The sequence below is a fragment of the Falco naumanni genome, chromosome 2 (genome assembly GCF_017639655.2).
Source record: "Falco naumanni isolate bFalNau1 chromosome 2, bFalNau1.pat, whole genome shotgun sequence".
Lineage (NCBI taxonomy): Eukaryota > Metazoa > Chordata > Aves > Falconiformes > Falconidae > Falco > Falco naumanni.
Window position 1 is genome coordinate 32,021,690 of NC_054055.1, and position 18,920 is coordinate 32,040,609.

At 42.4% G+C, this 18,920-nt stretch overlaps 1 protein-coding gene across 13 annotated transcripts in view; it reads left to right on the forward strand.

The window, feature by feature from the left end:
* Positions 1 to 470: 470 nt before the first annotated feature.
* Positions 471 to 18,920, forward strand: part of LOC121083434 (RCC1 and BTB domain-containing protein 2) — a 46,732-nt gene continuing 28,282 nt past the window's right edge. For 2 of the 13 annotated variants that reach the window (XM_040583857.1, XM_040583856.1), the window contains exons 1-2: positions 471 to 560; positions 4,175 to 4,290. Coding sequence is in view for 7 of the 13 variants with exons in the window: in XM_040583862.1 (XP_040439796.1) it covers positions 499 to 560 (62 nt within the window). In the remaining 6 variants the exon portion in view is untranslated. Of the gene's footprint in view, positions 561 to 850; positions 2,844 to 4,174; positions 4,291 to 5,783; positions 5,961 to 5,983; positions 6,081 to 11,524; positions 11,544 to 18,920 lie in introns of those variants that run through there. The other 11 variants (XM_040583851.1, XM_040583852.1, XM_040583858.1 and 8 more) reach the window with 11 other exon arrangements.

The following is an 18,920-nucleotide window of genomic DNA, read 5'->3' on the forward strand; positions in this document are numbered from 1 at the left end:
AAACATACATCTCAGCAGAAATAGAAAAATACCTATATCCTCTCACTTCCTTTGGGGGTGGGAATATTGCACGTCGGAAGAGCAGAGCAATACTGACACTCCCCTGACAGCCGCCTGCGACCACGCGCCTCTCGCTGTGCTGCGGCCCCAGGTGCTGAGGCCCAGGCCGCGGCCGCGGCTCGGTGTAACGCGGCGGGGGCTCCCAGCGCTCCCCAGGGCAGCCCCAGCCCCAGGCGGGGCAGGCCCTGCCGGAGCAGGCACGCAGGGCTTCCCGCGGCCCCTCCGCCTCAGCTCAGCAGCAGGGAAGCGCTCTCCGGCAGACAGCAAACGGCTGGCGCTCAGGGCCGGCCCCCGCGGGGCAGCCTGCCCAGCCGCCCTACCTACGCCGCGCCCGGCGGGCCGCTTCCCAAGCTGCCGCTGCAGTAGGTGGATCCCTGGGAGGCGCTAACCCCCTTCCCTCCTCCCACCCTCCCTCCCTTCCCGCCCGAGGAGGCGCCTATGCGCGGCGACGCCTTCTCTTGTCTCACTGGGGGGAGGACGAGCCGCGGCCCGCGGGGAAGGTAAGCTGCCGAGGAAGGGGATCGCTGCCGCCGCCGCCCCCCGCCCTGCGCGCTGGCGGAGCCCTGCCCGCCGCCCCGCTGAGGAGAGCGGCGGCCGGACCGCCGCGCGGGGTCTGGCCTCCGTTCCCGCCCCGCGCCAGCCGCTGACGGGGAAGGGGCGGGGAGCGCGGGCGGTGCTTCCCAGCCGGCGCCCGGCAGCGTTGGCTGCGGCCCTGCGGCGGGGCGGGGCGGGCCGGGCCGCCGGCGGCCTGCTGGGTGTGCCGGGCCCGGGGCCTGCGGCAGCCTGCGCGGGGAGGCCTGCGCTGTGGGGGAGAGGCCGAGGAGGCCGCCCGGCCTTAGGCTGCTCTTCGGTCACCCCGCCCGGGGCCATAGGCGGGGAAGAGCGCTGTCGCCTACTCTGCTCGTGCTGCGTTCGCCTGGGGCGTCTTCCTCTGGCACCTGGTGTATAAATGGCTGATAACGCGGGGGTTGCAGCCTCTGGCGGCGAATTAAATTTGCGTCGCATGGGAGAGCCCTGTCGGCAGGTGTGCGGGCCAGGCAGTACCTTCGGTGCGCTCGGCCGGGTGGCCAGTTACGGCTTTAAGGATGAGAAAGAATACTTGGGACACCAAGGGTTGTTCATGCGTGGGAGATGGGAAGGTTGCGTTGTATTTTCTCGTGGAGACAAAATTTCTAGCATTGGTGATGAAAAGAGAGGGCACAGTCAGCAGAGAGTTTACTGGAGATTACGAGTGGAGCAAGGTGTGCAGGCGGTGGTGGCCGTGCATCCTCAGCAGTGGTGGCTGTGCACCATCGGGAGCCGTGTGGGCTGCGCTTACGTTGAAGGATGTGAAAGTAGACGTGGTGTGAGGGAAGCATGTAGAAATCATGACCCTGCTGGATGTGGGGTAGGAGAGCTAATACTGTCCAGGCATGAGAAATAAATGTGACAGAATGACACAGGATGTGAATGGTGTGATGGACTGTAAAGTAACAGGAAGAGATTGTGTGAATAAAAAACCCCTGAAGCATATCATTGCTTAGAGAAAGCAAAATTTGAAGAGCTTTTGATGGTGTCTGCCATAGACCACAAGAGTTGTATTTGGATAAGGATATTGCTTACTTAGAGGTACTCTCAGGGATTATGTCACAGGTGGATTTCTTTCTTAGATACAGGTAACAGCATCATTTGGGAAGGGCATAAAGAGATCGAGTTCTTACATACAACTGCTGTAAGCTTGCCAAATAAGCACTGAATTGCTTCAGACTTGTTTTCAGTCGATACTGTAAAAAATTCTGAGGAGAGCCGGTTTATTCGTCAGCTTGTGATCTTGGATCTCATTTTTAATTAGATTAAATAAATGGGAATAAATTAGAGGACTAAACAGAGACAGGTTTGAAATTCCCAGTTTTAGAAGGGTTAACTTTGAAAAATCAAGAGGATTAATTAGCGATGTTAGTTGTACTGGAGTCCTGAGGGCCTTGGAAGCAGAGGAGGTATGAAGCTGTTTTATGCCAAAGGTAGAATCTATTTGGAATTTATATCCAAAAAAATGAGAAAGGTCTTTTGAAAAGAACTTTTACCCATCTCAAAAAGGATTCTGGGAATAAAGACTAGGAAAAGGATGGGTAAGCAAAGAAAAATATGAGAGAAAATGCAGCTGTAAACTGAAAATTGACAAAAAACATTTCTGAGTTAGTTATAGGCAGCTGTTTTTTAAAGCTTCTTTAATCATGTAAGTGAAAACAAGAATAGTGGTAAGACCACTGAGTGGTAAAGCTGAGGTAAAATAACCGTGATGCGTATGGTCTGTTGCAGTTTGGTGGAAGCTATTGCAGCAGGTAGATTTAATACTAGATGCTTAAACTTGCACCACAAAGAATAACATTTTGTCTCTTAATTAATTTTTAAGAATTGGGAAACCTCTATGTGTTATGTCTAATCCAGTGGTCTTGCCACTTAACATTGGTCAGTTCCAGTATCGGAAGGCTGTTAAATACATACCCAAATGGGCAGTTGTGCAGTCATTTAGTCACAGAGGAAATGGGTGAACTTTTCTTTCATATACACATTCTATTTGCTGTTGTAGTTCTCTCTTCTGTATCTTTCTATGCAGACAGCTATAACTATAAAAATTTAAACTATCAGAATTCTCAGCTCCAGGTATGTAATACCTGTTATGTGTGTGTATATCTTCATATTAGGTATGCGTTTATGTATATACGTAGGTGAATTCTGACTTTGTGTCAGGGAAAGATTGCACCATCCTCCCACCTGCCCAGGTGTTGCATTTTGGGTTCATGGTAAGTGCTCTCGCAAGTGCCCAGTGTTCTAGGGAAGCATAAACTACAGCCAGATTCATGCTGGAACCGTGCTAGACGTTGTCAAAAACTCTTCTCTTGGTGACCCAACGTGTAGCCCTTTTAGCTGTAGGCAGGAGCCCTTTATCATGGACGAAGGCTCCAATGCAGAAAGACCATGCTAAGTGGAAGCAGGCAAGGAATGTAGAAAAGAAAGCCATGTGGTTTAGTAATGTCTGGGGGGGTTATTAGGTTTTAGAATGTTTTAGAGGTTACATTTTATAAATTAAAGCTTTTAGTCTAAATGAGGCTACAATGACCTTCCTTGGACATCTAAGACAGTGTTAGAAGTGTAGAACCTGTGAATATTTCTTCTTTAACAGCTAGAGCAGATTGTGAGGTCAAAGATCCATCAGCTAGACAGCTCAGTGTTTGGCTGGATCAGGTAACTGCAGACTGCTAACAGTTTAGGCTAGGTGAGATCTCTTGAGAGGGGGCTTAACAAAATGCGTGCATTCTCATGCTGTTTTTCTCTTAAATGCAATATAGTAACTATGATTACATGATAACAGAAGGGGTCTTTCCAGACATGCTCTTCCTGTGGCATTGAACTGATGTCCAGTCAGGCTCCCAAATGCGGGTGCAATGACACCTAATATGCAAAGCTTGTACATGGTTTATCCTGAACAATTTCATGGCCTGTTAGTGTTTCTTAAATTCTTAAAGCTTTAATATTTTCTGTACTAAGATTCTTTAAGTTTATACAAATGTAATAGTTGTTTCTTTCACATATTTATTGCATTATTTTGAATTATTTTGCTCTGTTACATTAACACTTTTTAAAAGTTCTTCTAAAAGGAAATCTTTGGAATACTTTTATTTCCCTAAAGCTGATTCCTTTAACTCTCATGTCAGAAGGTCAAAATTAAGAACAAGTACAAGTTTCAATTCTGCCAAATCAGTTATATGGCAAATTAAATTTTATGTAGCATTTAAAATAAAGAAGAGCTAACAATTGTTCCAGTTGTGGTTTAGTATGTTTATGTGTATATATGGATTACAGGAACTGAAGTGTGTTTAGAGTTTGGCTAACAATTCATCAAAGAGACAGCTTTTCAAGGTAATTTTCTGAAAATCTTGGATCAGCCACATTAAAAAATGTGAACAAATGTTTTTTGTCAGCATCTCAGGTTAGATTTAGGTCACATTAGGTTAGATGTAGATAGAAGAATGACATTCTGTTCCCAAGAGACTGTCTAACAAAATGTTTGATTATTTTAATACACTTCAAGGTCTGGTGATAATGCTCATTATATTTTTTTCTTTTACTGCAGAAGTAAACTACTAATTATGTGAAAATGACTCCAGCGGCCTCCTATAATGCTTTTCAGCATTGAAGGTAGTTCTTGCATTGTTGCCATGATCCGAAACACTTGATTGCCTTCAAAAGGTATTTTTGCACTTGTAGAAAGAGGTATAAATATTTTTAAGTGAAAATATTTTTTGATTGACACCTCTTTATCAGGCTTTTTTAGCTGCTGACCTTGACATTTCAGTAGGTCTATTAGAGGCATAATTTTAGTGTAAACTTCATTTTCTGGTCTTTGTATTTCTGGCTTTCATTAGTTGTTTGTTATGTAGTTTCTCTTCCTTATTAGTTGTTGGTCACATTATTCAAAATCTTTGTGTTTTTTCAGCCAAGTAGCTGGATAGCCAAAGCTTTGACATTATTTTTTCAGGGTGACTGAAGGGCTTGTAGAATGAGAAAAGAATTTGAGATCTTTTTCTTTCTGCTTCTTTGAACATTTTTCCTCTGGTGGGTGACGATGCATTTTTTTTTCCAGTCACTTCTATTCTTGTTGCTTGCTGGTGAACAATATGCCATTCTACATCAATGATGATGATAGACAGCAGTTCTAAGTGGGACAAAACTAATTGGGATAAGAATTGGAGAAATAAAGAAACTTAATATGAGTAGTGTGTTATACTCATAGGACTTTTAGAACATCATCTATGATTTTTCTAAAATCAAATTAGTCAAATTTGTCTTGCTAACCCAAAACCCCAAGGCTGGTTTTTCTGGAGGTGAGGGAAGGGTGTCCCAGGAATCTACATATGATTTTTTCAAAGCATTTTTATCGCTTAGGGCAGAAATTTCGCACCAGACCCTAACACTTACCTTTAAACCGTTGGAGAGTTGAAAAATCATGCCCTCTGTTTTCTTTCCTGTCTTCTCACTTCTTCCAAAATGTTTTTCCCTGATTGTATTTGCTCTTTATTGCAGACATATTGAATCTGTATTGAAGGATGGTGCTAAGCAAGGGTAACGACACAGTGTTCTCACTGTCTTCCTTGCTTTTCTTGTGCCCATGTTTTCTTTTGTGTGTTGTTTGCATCTTATCCTTCACTGCTTTCATTTTTGGCAACCAATTTCCTTTTGAGGCTGATGATGTTACTGAAATAAAGGCCTTTGTGAATAGGTTTCAAGCATGCAGCTCAACTACAGCATCCTGCCTATAGATGAACCTCTGAAAACTTCAGCTGAGGTCCATCCCTGGAGCCAACAAATGAAACTGGATATGATGCAAAAGAGAGGTGGCATCTGACAGGATGTTTTCACTCAAGTTTTGTCTCTGGATATTGAGACAATAAAGCTGTTTTATCTCAGATAATTTCAATTAGAGATTTCTGTAGCAGTTACCTACCTTGCAAGGTCAAGGATTCACTCTTTCAGACTGTAAATACTCCAGCCTGTCAGAGTTTCTTGGATCTAGCCTCTAAACTGCATGTAGATTTGCTCTTGCAATTAGTAGGCAGCCAGTGGAACTTGCATCAGAAGAAAAGTCACAGTCTGGTGTGAGAAAGCAAGAAGGGAGGGAGAGGAGACTACGCTTTAGATGGAGTTTTAACAGTTTTTCAACCAACCATTTACTGTTTCTCAAGGTCTGCAATTTCTTGGTAATGGAAAATGCTGCATCAATGGAAGAATGAATGACAAGAGCTGAATTCTGTCAATTTATTTTCAGCACTGGATGGAATAGTGACATTTTACTGTACAAGAAGAAGGAAGATAATTATGAAAATAGTCTTCCTAGAAAGGGAGTGTGACCTGTTCAATAGGTATTAACTGTTAACAGTATTACTGGTCTGTCCTCTCCTGCTAGATCACTTGGACAAGTTGGTATCATTTCATTACTACTCTGCTAGGGAACTGCTGAGAAATCAAGAATATCAGAGAAGGTTAGGTTCCTTTTTTCCGTGATTTTTTTCCTCCTAATCTTTCCTAAGCCTGTGGTTAGACTCCTTGGGGAAGAAGCTCCAGACAGACCTTTGATTCAGCAGATGAGATGCATAAATGCTCAAATTAAGTGGGAGGAAATACCAAGTGGAGTTCTGTTTTTTGTTTGTTTGCCAAGTTCCTAGAGAGAGAGTGTCTAGGAGAATGTTTATATTTGAATGAGTCAGTGAACCTCTTTAAATATTTAGGATTAAATGGTTTTAGACTGCTAATAGAACTTGGCTATTAAAACTAGTATTTGTGTTCCTTAATCTTATCTGTACGGCAGAAGCATACGTATATGCCTTACCCAGAGACATGTCATGGCTGGACTGAAACCAGGGTCAGAACTTTCAAATTCCAAGACCTAAACTCAGACTGCCAGAGTATGCTGTCCAGATTCTTAATTGTACTTGGATTTCAGACAAGAGATTTGTGAAGGTTTAATATAAATATTTTTGTATTAAAATGCTGTGCACTTCCTCAAGAAATGGATATTTACAACAATGAAGTTTTCTCCTTTTGATCTGTACTTTAGAATTTTTTTGGAAACACAGCTAGTGAAAATATATATGAAGTTTTAATACATTAGAAATATTTCATGCCTACCTTTTTTACTTTCTAAAGTAAGAATTACACTTTTTTAAGAAAAATGTGGCTACCAATTCTTAGCAATTATACACATATTATAAAATTTAGTAGATGAACCTCAATAACTTGTCTGAAATAGCTAGGGTATGTTTTTCTTCTCTACCTGAAGTACTCAAATATACAGGGTTTTATCTTTTTAATTTTTGATTAAAATACTGTTTTTTCTTTGCTTTACTCTGTGTGTACAATTTTTATTTTTATGGAGGCAAAATTCCTATGAGTAGGCAGGTATGAACCATCACTAGTATTTTAAAGGTATACTGCGGCGAATGAAGAGACGGGACGCAGCTTGATGCAAGCAAATGTCAATTTATTGTACAGAAGCACGAGGTTTTATAGACTTTCAGAAGCTGCGCGTTTTAAACAGATTGGTTCTTGAAGCTAAGCATTGCATACTAGGCAATCTCTGATTGGTGGTTAACTGCCATCAATTAACAACAAGGTGTTATCTTTCCTTGGCGCCATCCTTGGCGCCATCCGCCCCCCCCCCCCCGGTGCTCTGCAAACATGCCTCATCATGTTAATTGTTGTCTAGACAAGCTCGAGCAAATTCCCCTCAGCTAACTGATTGCCGCGCATGGTCCCAGTTTGCAGACCGCTCCTGCATCTCCCCCTTCCTGTTGCACAAAAAGAACCTTTGGAACCGAACAAGTAAAAACAAGGTATAAGTAATAGAACAAATAAAAAAGCAACTGAGACATTATCAGTGTCAAAATAACCCACTGTCTCTATTCCATACAATTTTACAATTTCCCCTTTTTGTTTTTGAGCAGCTAGTACCAGGTTTGCCATGTTCTGCAGGGCTCTTGCAAACATGACAGCAACCAAGGCAATAGCAAACAAACAATACTGCCAATTGAGTGAATGGATGCCAAAAAGGGCTGACATTTTCTCAGATTTTGATACCATGTTGTTGCCATGGGGCGCCTAAAATCCACGCAGCACTTACCATCAAAATCCTCACAGCCATGTCCTTGAACCAACAACAAAAAGCAGTGGCAATTTTGACTCACATTCTTAACTGCCTACCAAACAACGTGATTTAACTCTTTAATGCTTTCCCTGCTGTTACTCCGGATAAGAGAAGAACGGCTGCGACACGTTCCCATCACAGCCTCCCACTACATTAACATCTACAGAAAGACAATTATCGACATTCAAAGTGTAAACAGTATCATCTTCTTTTGGATTAACATTATACATAGGTGGAAGGGCACACCAAACAAGAACTGGCTCAGTCAAAAAGTTCAAAACATAGCATGCCTTCTCTGAACATACCTCTGGGGTCATTCCCTTCATTCCCTCTCTTTTTTATGCAAAGAGAAACACTTTTACCATAACAGAGAAGCCCCTATTTACATCTCTGAGCCCGGACGCAAACCGCAGCTGTATGCTCCACCAGGCTCAGGGCAGGAATCATTCATGCAGTTACATAGCTATATATCTCTACAAGCGTGCAGACACCCATTAAACACTAGATAACCATGTTTATCTTTCCTATTCTCCTTCACAATACCTAGCTGTTCTCTCATCTCTTGTTAGGTCAAATATTCTCCAGTTTCCTCTCCTGTATATCTCCTCAGACATTCTCTATCCTCCCCTTTTTTGCTTGTTAGTTGCAAGGAGGCAAAGGGTGTATGTAGCTGGGTGACCATGACCTGCTTTATGTTACAATCAACTAAACACTGGATACAGAAAAAAAAGCATGGGAGACCTAAGGCAAACGTCACTAAGGTGGTTAAAGATAATTATAATAAATCCTGTAATACTTTTGAGTCATGGCCCAAAGTTTCCCAGCCGTGAGAAGAGACCAAAGGCATCCCGCCCCTGGCTCTGTTGCAGATCTTTGTTTTAAGGCTTTTGAGTTTTGTATACTTTTGTAAATTAATTCACAGTGGTCACTCAGATTCACGTAACACATCCTATCAAAGTCTTCACACTTGTGTCCCTGTGCTAATAATAAAAATCAATAGCACCTCGGTTCTGTAGCAACATATGATGGGCAGAATCAACATCTGTTAATAAGCCAGAAAAAAAAAAATATTATTTGTAGTATTACTTTGTTTAGCAAGCCAGCAGCCTAATTTACTAAGCAAGTTAAAAGCGTGTACTGTTCTTACAGAAGAGATTAGAGAAGCAAAAATCTGTTATGCTGCATTCCAGAACTCAGCCTGAGAATTACAGTCTGCTGTGAGTTCTGCGTTACAATCATTTGACACATGTTGGGGTTGCGATTGTGAAAGTTGCCCATTTACAATTTTCATTGGCATTATCACAGCTAGTTGTTTTAAAAGCATCCCTTGAGCTTCCTGATGTTCGACTTGTTGCAAAATATTCTGAAGCCAATCAATCAAGTTAGTATTAAAGTTAGTGACTCTCTAGGACCCTGCAAGACTCCCGCATCCGGACTGCCTTAATAGCCATCTCATTCATTTGCAAACAGTTGTCCCTGGGATACCTTGCCTGAGTCACAGAATCGGCACAGTTATTTTCTCCAGCCAACTGCTCATAGTTAACAGCAATTCCCCGATTAAGGTTTTCAGTCAAGGCCACTACACGTAGCTCACAAAAATCAAATAACCACATCATATACTGTATCAGTTAGTACCATACAAAGCAATGACTTCCAATCATGCAGTGTGAGCGTATAAGGCTCTGCCATCACTTCAAGAAGGGACATAGCAAATGTATTATGAATCCTCCCTTCCCGCACTGCTTTGCTTAACTCTTTAACAGCCTCGTATTGCACAGGCTGCCACTCTGCAGGTTGATTTGTCTGACAAAATACTGAACATGCCATAGCGACTCCCAAAACCCATCACTTAAGTGTTTCCCACTTGCATTCCTGCCACCAATCCCTCAGACTCCCTTTCACCCTCCCCAGAAGTACAATCAATGCATTAGGAGAGACGAGGGGGAGGGGGAAAGGTCTAGCTCCTTTTCCAGATCTATGGGACCTGGATCAAAAGGTTTATCAGTGTCAATGGAATCATTGTCCGAGTTGCCCTGTTCCCGTGCTTGGTCCTGTGTTGTGAGGGTCGCTGCAATCAGTGACAGAAGCTTTGGGGGCAGAGGAGGTGTGGACGGAATCGCCATCGCTGACTGTGTCTTGAGAAGAGTCGCGCTGTCGGTGGAATTTACAGCTTCCTCTGGTTTAGCACCGTTAGTAGAATTAGTCCACACTTGGCAAAGAGTAGTCAGAATTTGCCACCAAGATGCTAAATGCATTCCCGACACGGAGCTCCCCTCCGCGGCAGCATCATACAATTGGCTGCTGTATGTGCACACTTTCATTCTTTCAAAGTCTCTAAAGTTTCTTGGCTGCTCACCTGTCTCGATGAATACAGGTGTTATCCTCGGGGTTTAGGTTGCCTGCCTGGTCCAGACAGCCAGACGATCGTTCAGCCAAGCCGTCTCCTCCGGAACACAGCCCTCTTCACGAGCTGTCTTTTTTATCGACCAGTTCCGTCCTTATTCTTCCAAGGCTTCGGAACACCACCATAGGGGTCACCATTTGAGGAAACTGAGGCACGGACTCCCTGATCTGACTAGAAGGCCCTTCATGAGTCCATATACGTCTCTTTCTGGGGACGAACCCTGGTTCCCCATTACGGATTTCCCACAGCTCACCTCTCAACTCCGGAGGGATTTCTGGCCGGCTCCTGCTTCCTTTCAGCAGATCATTCAAAGTTCTGTGGGATTCGCTGCATGTCGCTCAGATAGGCGATTCGAGAGCCCTTCACGTTAGATCCTTAAACGCATCACGTCGGGGTCACCAATTTGCGGCGAATGAAGAGACGGGACGCAGCTTGATGCAAGCAAATGTCAATTTATTGTACAGAAGCACGAGGTTTTATAGACTTTCAGAAGCTGCGCGTTTTAAACAGATTGGTTCTTGAAGCTAAGCATTGCATACTAGGCAATCTCTGATTGGTGGTTAACTGCCATCAATTAACAACAAGGTGTTATCTTTCCTTGGCGCCATCCGCCCCCCACCCCCCTGTGCTCTGCAAACATGCCTCATCATGTTAATTGTTGTCTAGACAAGCTCGAGCAAATTCCCCTCAGCTAACTGATTGCCGCGCATGGTCCCAGTTTGCAGACCGCTCCTGCAGTATACGGATAAGAATTATTTGTAGGCTTAATGATTTTGATTTTTTTTGTGTCTGTCTGCATTTTCAGGATCCCAGGGTGAATATTTACTCTTAAATCAATTACAGGTTTTTAGAAAGAACACCTTTGCAGATGCAGATATGTGGCAATCAGTATGTACTTCTATTAGAATACGTGAGTTTGAATGGAAGAATAAATTGGTGTCATTTGAGCCATCCTATGTACTCCTATAGGGCTGCTTAGAAATAAGGTGTCTATGTTTGCAGAACAGCCTGAAGAATGGAGTTGCAAGGTGACTTTCTGTAGGCGAATTGTAGAGGAGTTATAGAGAAATGAAGGCAGGTTAATTAACATTGATAATATATAGCTGTGGGCTGGCTTCAGGGGCGGTGGGTTGGCTGATGTGGATAAGGTGCAGCTGTGGCTGGTTCCTGCTAAGTAGTTAAATAGCTGTAAGGGGTATGGAAGAGGACCTCTGGATGAAGAGAGACCTGGAGGAAGCAGAGAGAGTGCCCTGGATGTAGGAGAGGCAAGAAGCAGGGTGGCCTGGCCTGAAGAGGATGAAGAAACAACCTGGACAGTAGATGAACTGTTGAAACCTTGTGGGGGATTGGTGGCCGTGCCAGGGTGAGGTGTGGGAACTACTTATTGACGTTAATGTGGTATGTGGTGGTAAAAGCCTTGGTGCAGCTGGCTAGTTCTGATAGTGCTGCAACAATTTTTTCTTAGTTATATATAAGATAAAACTTGTTATAACTTTTTGAATTGTGATGACGTATAAGTGATCTTTGGCCTTGAAAATTTAGGGCAGAACTGTCCGCATGTCTGTGGGACTCTGAAAAGTAGTGGGCTGGAGAACCTTTTGTTAGGTACCTGAGATGGTTAGATCCTAATGTTATTTTTCTTTATGCTAACAAATAAACTGCTTTTCAAAGTCAAATTATGCTTTTGTCTAAACAGAAGCAATTGAATTGAAATATTGGAACTTGAAGAGTCATGGGTGTCAGTTATGTATCCAGTGGCTTGAGGAAGGAAATAACAGATTTCTACATGAATTTAATTTGGAAAATACACAGTTAGTAGTTATTCTCTTGGGGGCTGAGTGTAGGCTAAGGATGGCCAAGAAGTTGGTAACACAGGTGTAAGAAACTATGGAATAGGATATTGTTTATTAAGATTTATGTTAAGCATAATGTAAAGACTAGGTGCCAGATATCCAGGATGCCTCTTGTGAAAAATAAGATAACCGCCAGATGTCCAGGATGCTGCTTGTAAAAGAGAAGATAACCGCCAGACAGAAACAAGACAGACGACCCCATATAAAGATATATGAGTAAGGGGTTAACCTCCACTACTTCATAAACACGAAAGTAAAGAGTATAAAAAAGGACTGTTTAAACTGCTCAGGGCGGCAGTTGGCGGAGCGCAGACTCCCCTGCCGTCCAGCGCTGTCTTTGCTCATATTCTACTTGCTATAATTAATAAAATTTTAATTGGATTATGATCAATTGTGGTCTCAATTTATAACAATTTCTGGTGCCGTGACTCGGATAAGGAACAGTGGGCTTTGGTCCTCCGGGGAGGCGCCCCGCGACATTTCGCGGCCCCGCGACCAACAGCTTACTCCAACCTTACCGACGAACCTAAATTCTAGAATAATGAGCAAAGGAGAAACCGTTAAAATCCCATAAAAATTCTGTGCACGGGAGTCCGGACGAAGACGCAGGACGCGTAAGTATATTGCGAATTTGTTCGCAAGGTTTGCCGTTCGGGCGGGATTGGGTTTCCTGGAATATAACGAGTGAGAGGTTCGATATACTGAACCAAGCGAGTGTGGACTCTTAAGTACTGCGTTTCCCATCTCCCGCGAGGGACTGGGCCAGGAACAAGGGGAGCGAGTGAGTGTATGTTTGTGGATATTCCAGAAGATGGGGGCGAAGGGCAGCAAGCCTTCGACTCCCATGGGAAGGGTACCCACTGTACCTAAGAATACCCCTCTGGCATATATCTTGGACAATTGGAGATATTTCCCTGGAACCCTAGGGAAAGATAAGCAGAAAGTGATAGAATATTGTACTAAGATATGGGGAGGGAAGAAGATTTCTAAAAATGTCTTTTGGCCAGTCTATGGGTCAGAAGAAGATTGGGTAAGACAGCAATTAAACCTCTGGGTTAATAATAAAAAAAACCCTTAACCCGGAGGGGAGTCAATATGCGGAGGTGTGGCTAAAAAACCGGGAGCTAGACTTTACCCGCTGAATGAAATAAAAAAACTAAACAAAAGAAAAAGAAGGGAGAGTTAGACGAAACCCTTCTAACCCCCCCTCCTTACATTCCTCCTCCTGCTCCTGCAGAGGTCCCCAGAGCGCCCACTCCCCCACCAGAGTCGGAACAAGGGTCTCCCCCTCTTCCTAAACGCGTAACTAGAAGTCAAAAAGGGGCAGCTCAAATATACCCCCTAAGGGAAATACCCATGGGGGGACCTCAACCTGTGACCGGATATATTTCTGTGCCTCTAAATTCGGCTGACCTACGAGATTTTAAAAGGACCGAGATGGGAAACTTAATTGAGGACCCACTCGGAGTGGCAGAAAGATTAGATCAATTTCTGGGACCAAACCTTTATACTTGGGATAAGATGCGATCTATCCTTTGTCAATTATTTACTACCAAGGAAACCCAGGGACCCCAAGCAGATATTAAATGGCCACTCCAAAGACCTAATTGGGATAATCAGGATCCGGTGCATAGAACTCATATGCAGGACCTGAGAACTATAGTAATTCAGGGGATTAGAGAAGCAGTACCCCGTGGCCAGAATATCAATAAAGCATGTAATGAAATGAAAAAAAAAAAAAAAAAAAAAAAGATGAGAGCCCCACTGAGTGGCTGGAACGACTGAGGAAAGCCCTTCAGCTGTACTCTGGGGTAAATCCAGACAACCTTTAGGGCAAGCGCTCCTCAAAACTCAGTTTGTGGCAAAATAATGGGAAAAACTTTAGCGGAACACTTCAGCAGGAGAGGACAGATAAGGGTAAAAGAAATAATTAAGCAAGAAAAGCAGATGGCCAGCAAGGGCATAAATTACCTTAGACTGATAAGAACACTGCAAATGAGCAAAAGGTGAAAAGTACACCATGAGGAAGACCTACAGCCTTCCTCCCATAGACCACGGCCCACATTCTAAAGACCCCGGCCCACAATTTTTGGAAGAATCTGCACAAGCGTGAAAGACTGATAAGCTAATTAGCATACGAAGAGAGGGTAGGCGGGTTCAGGTAATGAATATGTATAGGCGTTAATGGAATATTCATTGTTTTCAAGCTGCAGTGTTGCTTATTTTGGTTACCGGATTTATGGAATGTGGAATTTGACTTTGATAATTGTTACTGTGATTTCGGCTATATTTTTGAAAATAATAGTGAGCTCTTGGTGTTGCTGTAAAAAGATACCTGTGTGTTGCATTTTGTAAGTAGTAATTCTGTAAGTGATAAGTGTGTTCTGTGAGTGTAAGCTGGAAAAATGGGAAGAAAACAGAGTGGTGGGATTTTAAAGAAAAGCCCGTTAGGATGTGTTTTGAGTCACTGGAGGGATATTGGAGGATCCGCTGGTGGAAATGTGAATAGGAAAACATTGATAAAATATTGTAAAATGGTGGCCGCTTTATAAGTTGGAATGTGGAGAAAAGTGGCCTTTTAATTAATAATTACAAGGTTATTAATAATTGTTATACTCATTTATGCTGGAAATGTGAGAACATTTCTGTATTCAGTATATTACAAATGTTGGTATGTGGTTATTGTCTTGAACATCCGAGGGGTGAATGTGAACCTCTGTATGTTTTAAAGTGTATATGGTGTAAAGAATTATTATATGTATGGTGGCGACAAGAAATTGAATGCCCTGACTGTAAGGTTTGGACGCCTTGGGATAAGAGAGAGAGCTGTAAGTGAAATTAGAGTCTCTGTGGTTGGGATAGCGATTGAGATAATAGTAAGAAAGGTCACTGGAAGGAAATGGGGGGGGCAGCTGGGGAAGCGTGAATAAGAGAACTTTGGCTAAGTACTGCAATCAGTGGTGGCCCCTGTCTAAGTTAGGGGACAGAGAAAATGGCCCTTAAACGGCACACTGAATTATAATGTTTTGCTAAAATTAATGTTATTTTTAAGGCGAGAGGAAAAATGGGATGAAGTAATGTATGCTGGTATGTTTTTCACTCTGAGGAATCACCCAGAGTGGCAAAAGAGTGTGGTATTAACCTAGCTCCACAAGATCCCTTAATATTAGCAATGCAAAAGGATCAGAGGGGAGGTTGTGGTTCCTTCTATGGAGCAACCAGAATGAAACATGTTGTAAGATAAAAAACTTGTGCTAATGTATGTAAGATCTGAAGCCGGGGGGGGGGGGTGGAGAGTAAAAAAAACAAAACCCTGTGAAAGTGTTAAAGTATTGGGGTGAGTTTGTACAAAGCCCCGTACCCCCTCGAAGGTGCGGCTGAGTCACGCTGAATGCATGGCAGGGTGTTTGCTATTTGCCTGCGAAGGCTGATATGTAATAACACAGACTTAAAGCAACAAGTAGCAGATTTGCATTCAGGGTAAGAAAGAGTTAAAACAGAAGTGCTGCTGCAGAGGCAGGCTTGTGTAACCTGCAGAGCAGGAACAGCATCTCCTGCCCCGAATCCTCCTGATGGTGGGGAGGAGGGGATTGCTGTTGCTGACAATTGAGCAGAAGGACCTGACAATGTCACCCCAATTGCTGCAGCATTTGCAGCACAACAGGACCGGTAACGGCCCCTCTAGGGCAGGCAGCGGGTCTGAGGAGAGTAAAGGTGAATCTCTGATGGGGAAATTTAGATGTTTGAAAGTTAGTTGTGAATAGGACTGGATAAAGGTTCGAGTTGATTCTTACTAAGGTAATCGTGATGTAGAAAAGTTGGTGAATATAAAACCAACTTATTTGGTGTTAAACTTCAGTGAAAAGAATTTGTTACAGTTGTGGGAGCTGCTGGCCGCCAGGAAAATAACCTGAAACCTTTAAAGTACAAACTAAGAAAACAAATAAGAATGCCAAAATCTCCAAAATCTTTGTTGGGAAGAGATTTATTAAAACATCTAGACGTTTAAAGAAGGGGAAATGAAACCAAAAGTTAAAAATGATCAATTGACTAAAATGTTGAGCTTATCTTTAATTCAACAGAAAAGTGGAAGAGAGGACCTCCCTGAAGTAAAAGAAATCTTTAACCAGGTATATCTGGAAGTAAATTCCAGGTAAGGAAAAAAATGCTTTACCTGTTACAGTAGAAATGATAAACGGGAGGCCTGCCTAGTTCAGGTAAAACAATATCCCTTGGTCAGCAAGGCTGTGGGGAATATTGCATAAAAAAACTAAAATAAAATACACTCTGTAGTAGTTCTACTAATGTAAATCTGTGTTTTACCATGACTGTGACTTGTTATGGGATGTGCAGATGAAACTCTGCATTGACAACAAAGTACAAGGAATAAGGTTGGTCAAGTGCCTCTTACCACAATCAAGGGCAAGACTGGGTTGGCCTCTGTGTTTGCCACCAAGAAAGATCTTGAGCTCTGCTGCTGGCTGCAACCCAGTAGGCGTTGAGCGGTGGGGACATGTGCCATGCCAGACCTTGATGTGAGGAAGGGCCCCCTCTGTTATAAGAGGGTCGTCCAGGAAGGAAGAACGTAAGATGGCCCATTAAGGCACTGATTTGGAAACTGGAAACCGCCTGGCCGACCATGAAGCCATACAAGTAGTAGAGGAGGTAGGAAAAAAGGAATTATCCTTAATACCAGACGGTAAAATCCAAACTGTAAGTACAGATCAGGAGCCAAATTATTCTAAAGAAAACTTAAAGGTCATTCAGGACATGAATGATAAAATAAATAAGTGGACTTATTTGAGGGATGGTCGTATAGTGGTACCATCCAATTTAATATGGACCACAGCCGTAATAAAACATAATAAGATGCATTGGGGAGCTGATAATTTATATAAAAGTCTAAATCAGAAATTGATAGGGCAGAACTTGTATACTGTAATAAAACAGGTGACTCAGCGATGTGAAATGTGTTTGAAAATTAGCCAGGGCAACAGTGGCAAGTTGATTTTTCCAGACTCCCAAGAATTGAGGGGGTACCAATATTTATTAAATGAATGGACACCCCAACGTATCATACAGTATTATAAACCTGCAACTTGGAATCCTAATGAACTTATTAACGGCGCTCGAGAACCTATCTACAATCTGAATCATATAATTCGTCTACAGGCTGTCTTGGAAATTATTACTAATCAAACAGCTAAAGCTTTTGATGTTAAATGCAATTTATCAACACAGGATGGTTCTGGACTACCTGCTAGCCAAAGAAAGAGGTGTTTGTGGTAAAGTAAATGTTTCCAATTGTTGTTTGAAAATTGATGACAATGGTGAGGTAGTTAAACAAATCACATCAGAGACAGGGAAGTTAGCCCATGTTCCCCTCTGAACTTGGAAAGACGAATATTGACTTGTTTTCCTGGCTTCTCGGGAGCCCCTGGGTAAAACGAATCCTATTTTATTTGTTATGTGGATTAGCCACCTTATTGTTTTTGCCATGTGTTGTTCCATGTTTATAAGATTAATTCAACACGTTATAACTAACATGCAATTTGTTATTATGGTTTCACCCGATGGCGTTAAACAAATGCGAGTAGTATGACAAAATGTACACACAAAATAACATTTTAATAGCCAACAAGAATTTGGAAACAATTAACTCTTAACAATTCAGATAATAATGTAAGCTGAGTAAAAAAAAAAAATAGAATAGCAATAAAAACAAGCGCCAGGAACGCAAAGACGACGATATGGAAACGCCTTTTATACTTTTTCACCTCCGCCATAAGTTCTTGACGTGAGACAACAGAAAAACGCACTCTCTGCCTAAACAGCAACAGGAAAAAAAAAAAAAAAAGATATATATATAAAATTTTGATCTTCTTTCTAATGAACCATATAGGTTAAACGTTTTGAGAACACTCACCTTACAGAATGTTCAGAGGGCGAAATGTCCACTCTAGACCTTTCTTCTCTGGCAGGTGACGTGGTGGTCTGGTGGTGAAAAAACCTTACATTGAAAATGGGGACCTGTCATTTGGCCATAGTGCCATGAATGTTACCATTAACAGACTTACCGGAGTGGTAAGCTCGGGAAAGGGGTTTGGGACTTCATCTGGGCACGCAGTAGCCATTGTTTATCACGCGAATGGTCCGTGTATACCTTTGAGCATGCGCGATTTTAAAGCCCCACAGAATGTGCTGGAAAAATCTGGAAAGACCGCGCATGCGAAATCCCTATAGTCTAGCCATGATAGTGACGCATTAAAAAAAAAAAAAAAAAAAAGAGAGAACGTGTTAAAGAAAAAGTGTTATTTTTAAGTTTTGGTTTTGTATGTTATTATTATATGTATTACCCAACTACGCCTATTGTAATTGTGACGTATTACCTTGTGAGTGTTATGATAAATGTTAAGATTGTGGAAAAAGGTTTATTTGCAGTGCCGAGAATGAAAGTAGTATCTAATAAACAATAATAGGATAAAAAAAAAAAAGGGGGGGGATTGTAAGAAACTATGGAATAGGATATTGTTTATTAAGATTTATGTTAAGCATAATGTAAAGACTAGGTGCCAGATATCCAGGATGCCTCTTGTGAAAAATAAGATAACCGCCAGATGTCCAGGATGCTGCTTGTAAAAGAGAAGATAACCGCCAGACAGAAACAAGACAGACGACCCCATATAAAGATATATGAGTAAGGGGTTAACACCTCCACTACTTCATAAACACGAAAGTAAAGAGTATAAAAAAGGACTGTTTAAACTGCTCAGGGCGGCAGTTGGCGGAGCGCAGACTCCCCTGCCGTCCAGCGCTGTCTTTGCTCATATTCTACTTGCTATAATTAATAAAATTTTAATTGGATTATGATCAATTGTGGTCTCAATTTATAACACAGGGGTCCTCAAACTTTTTAACCAGG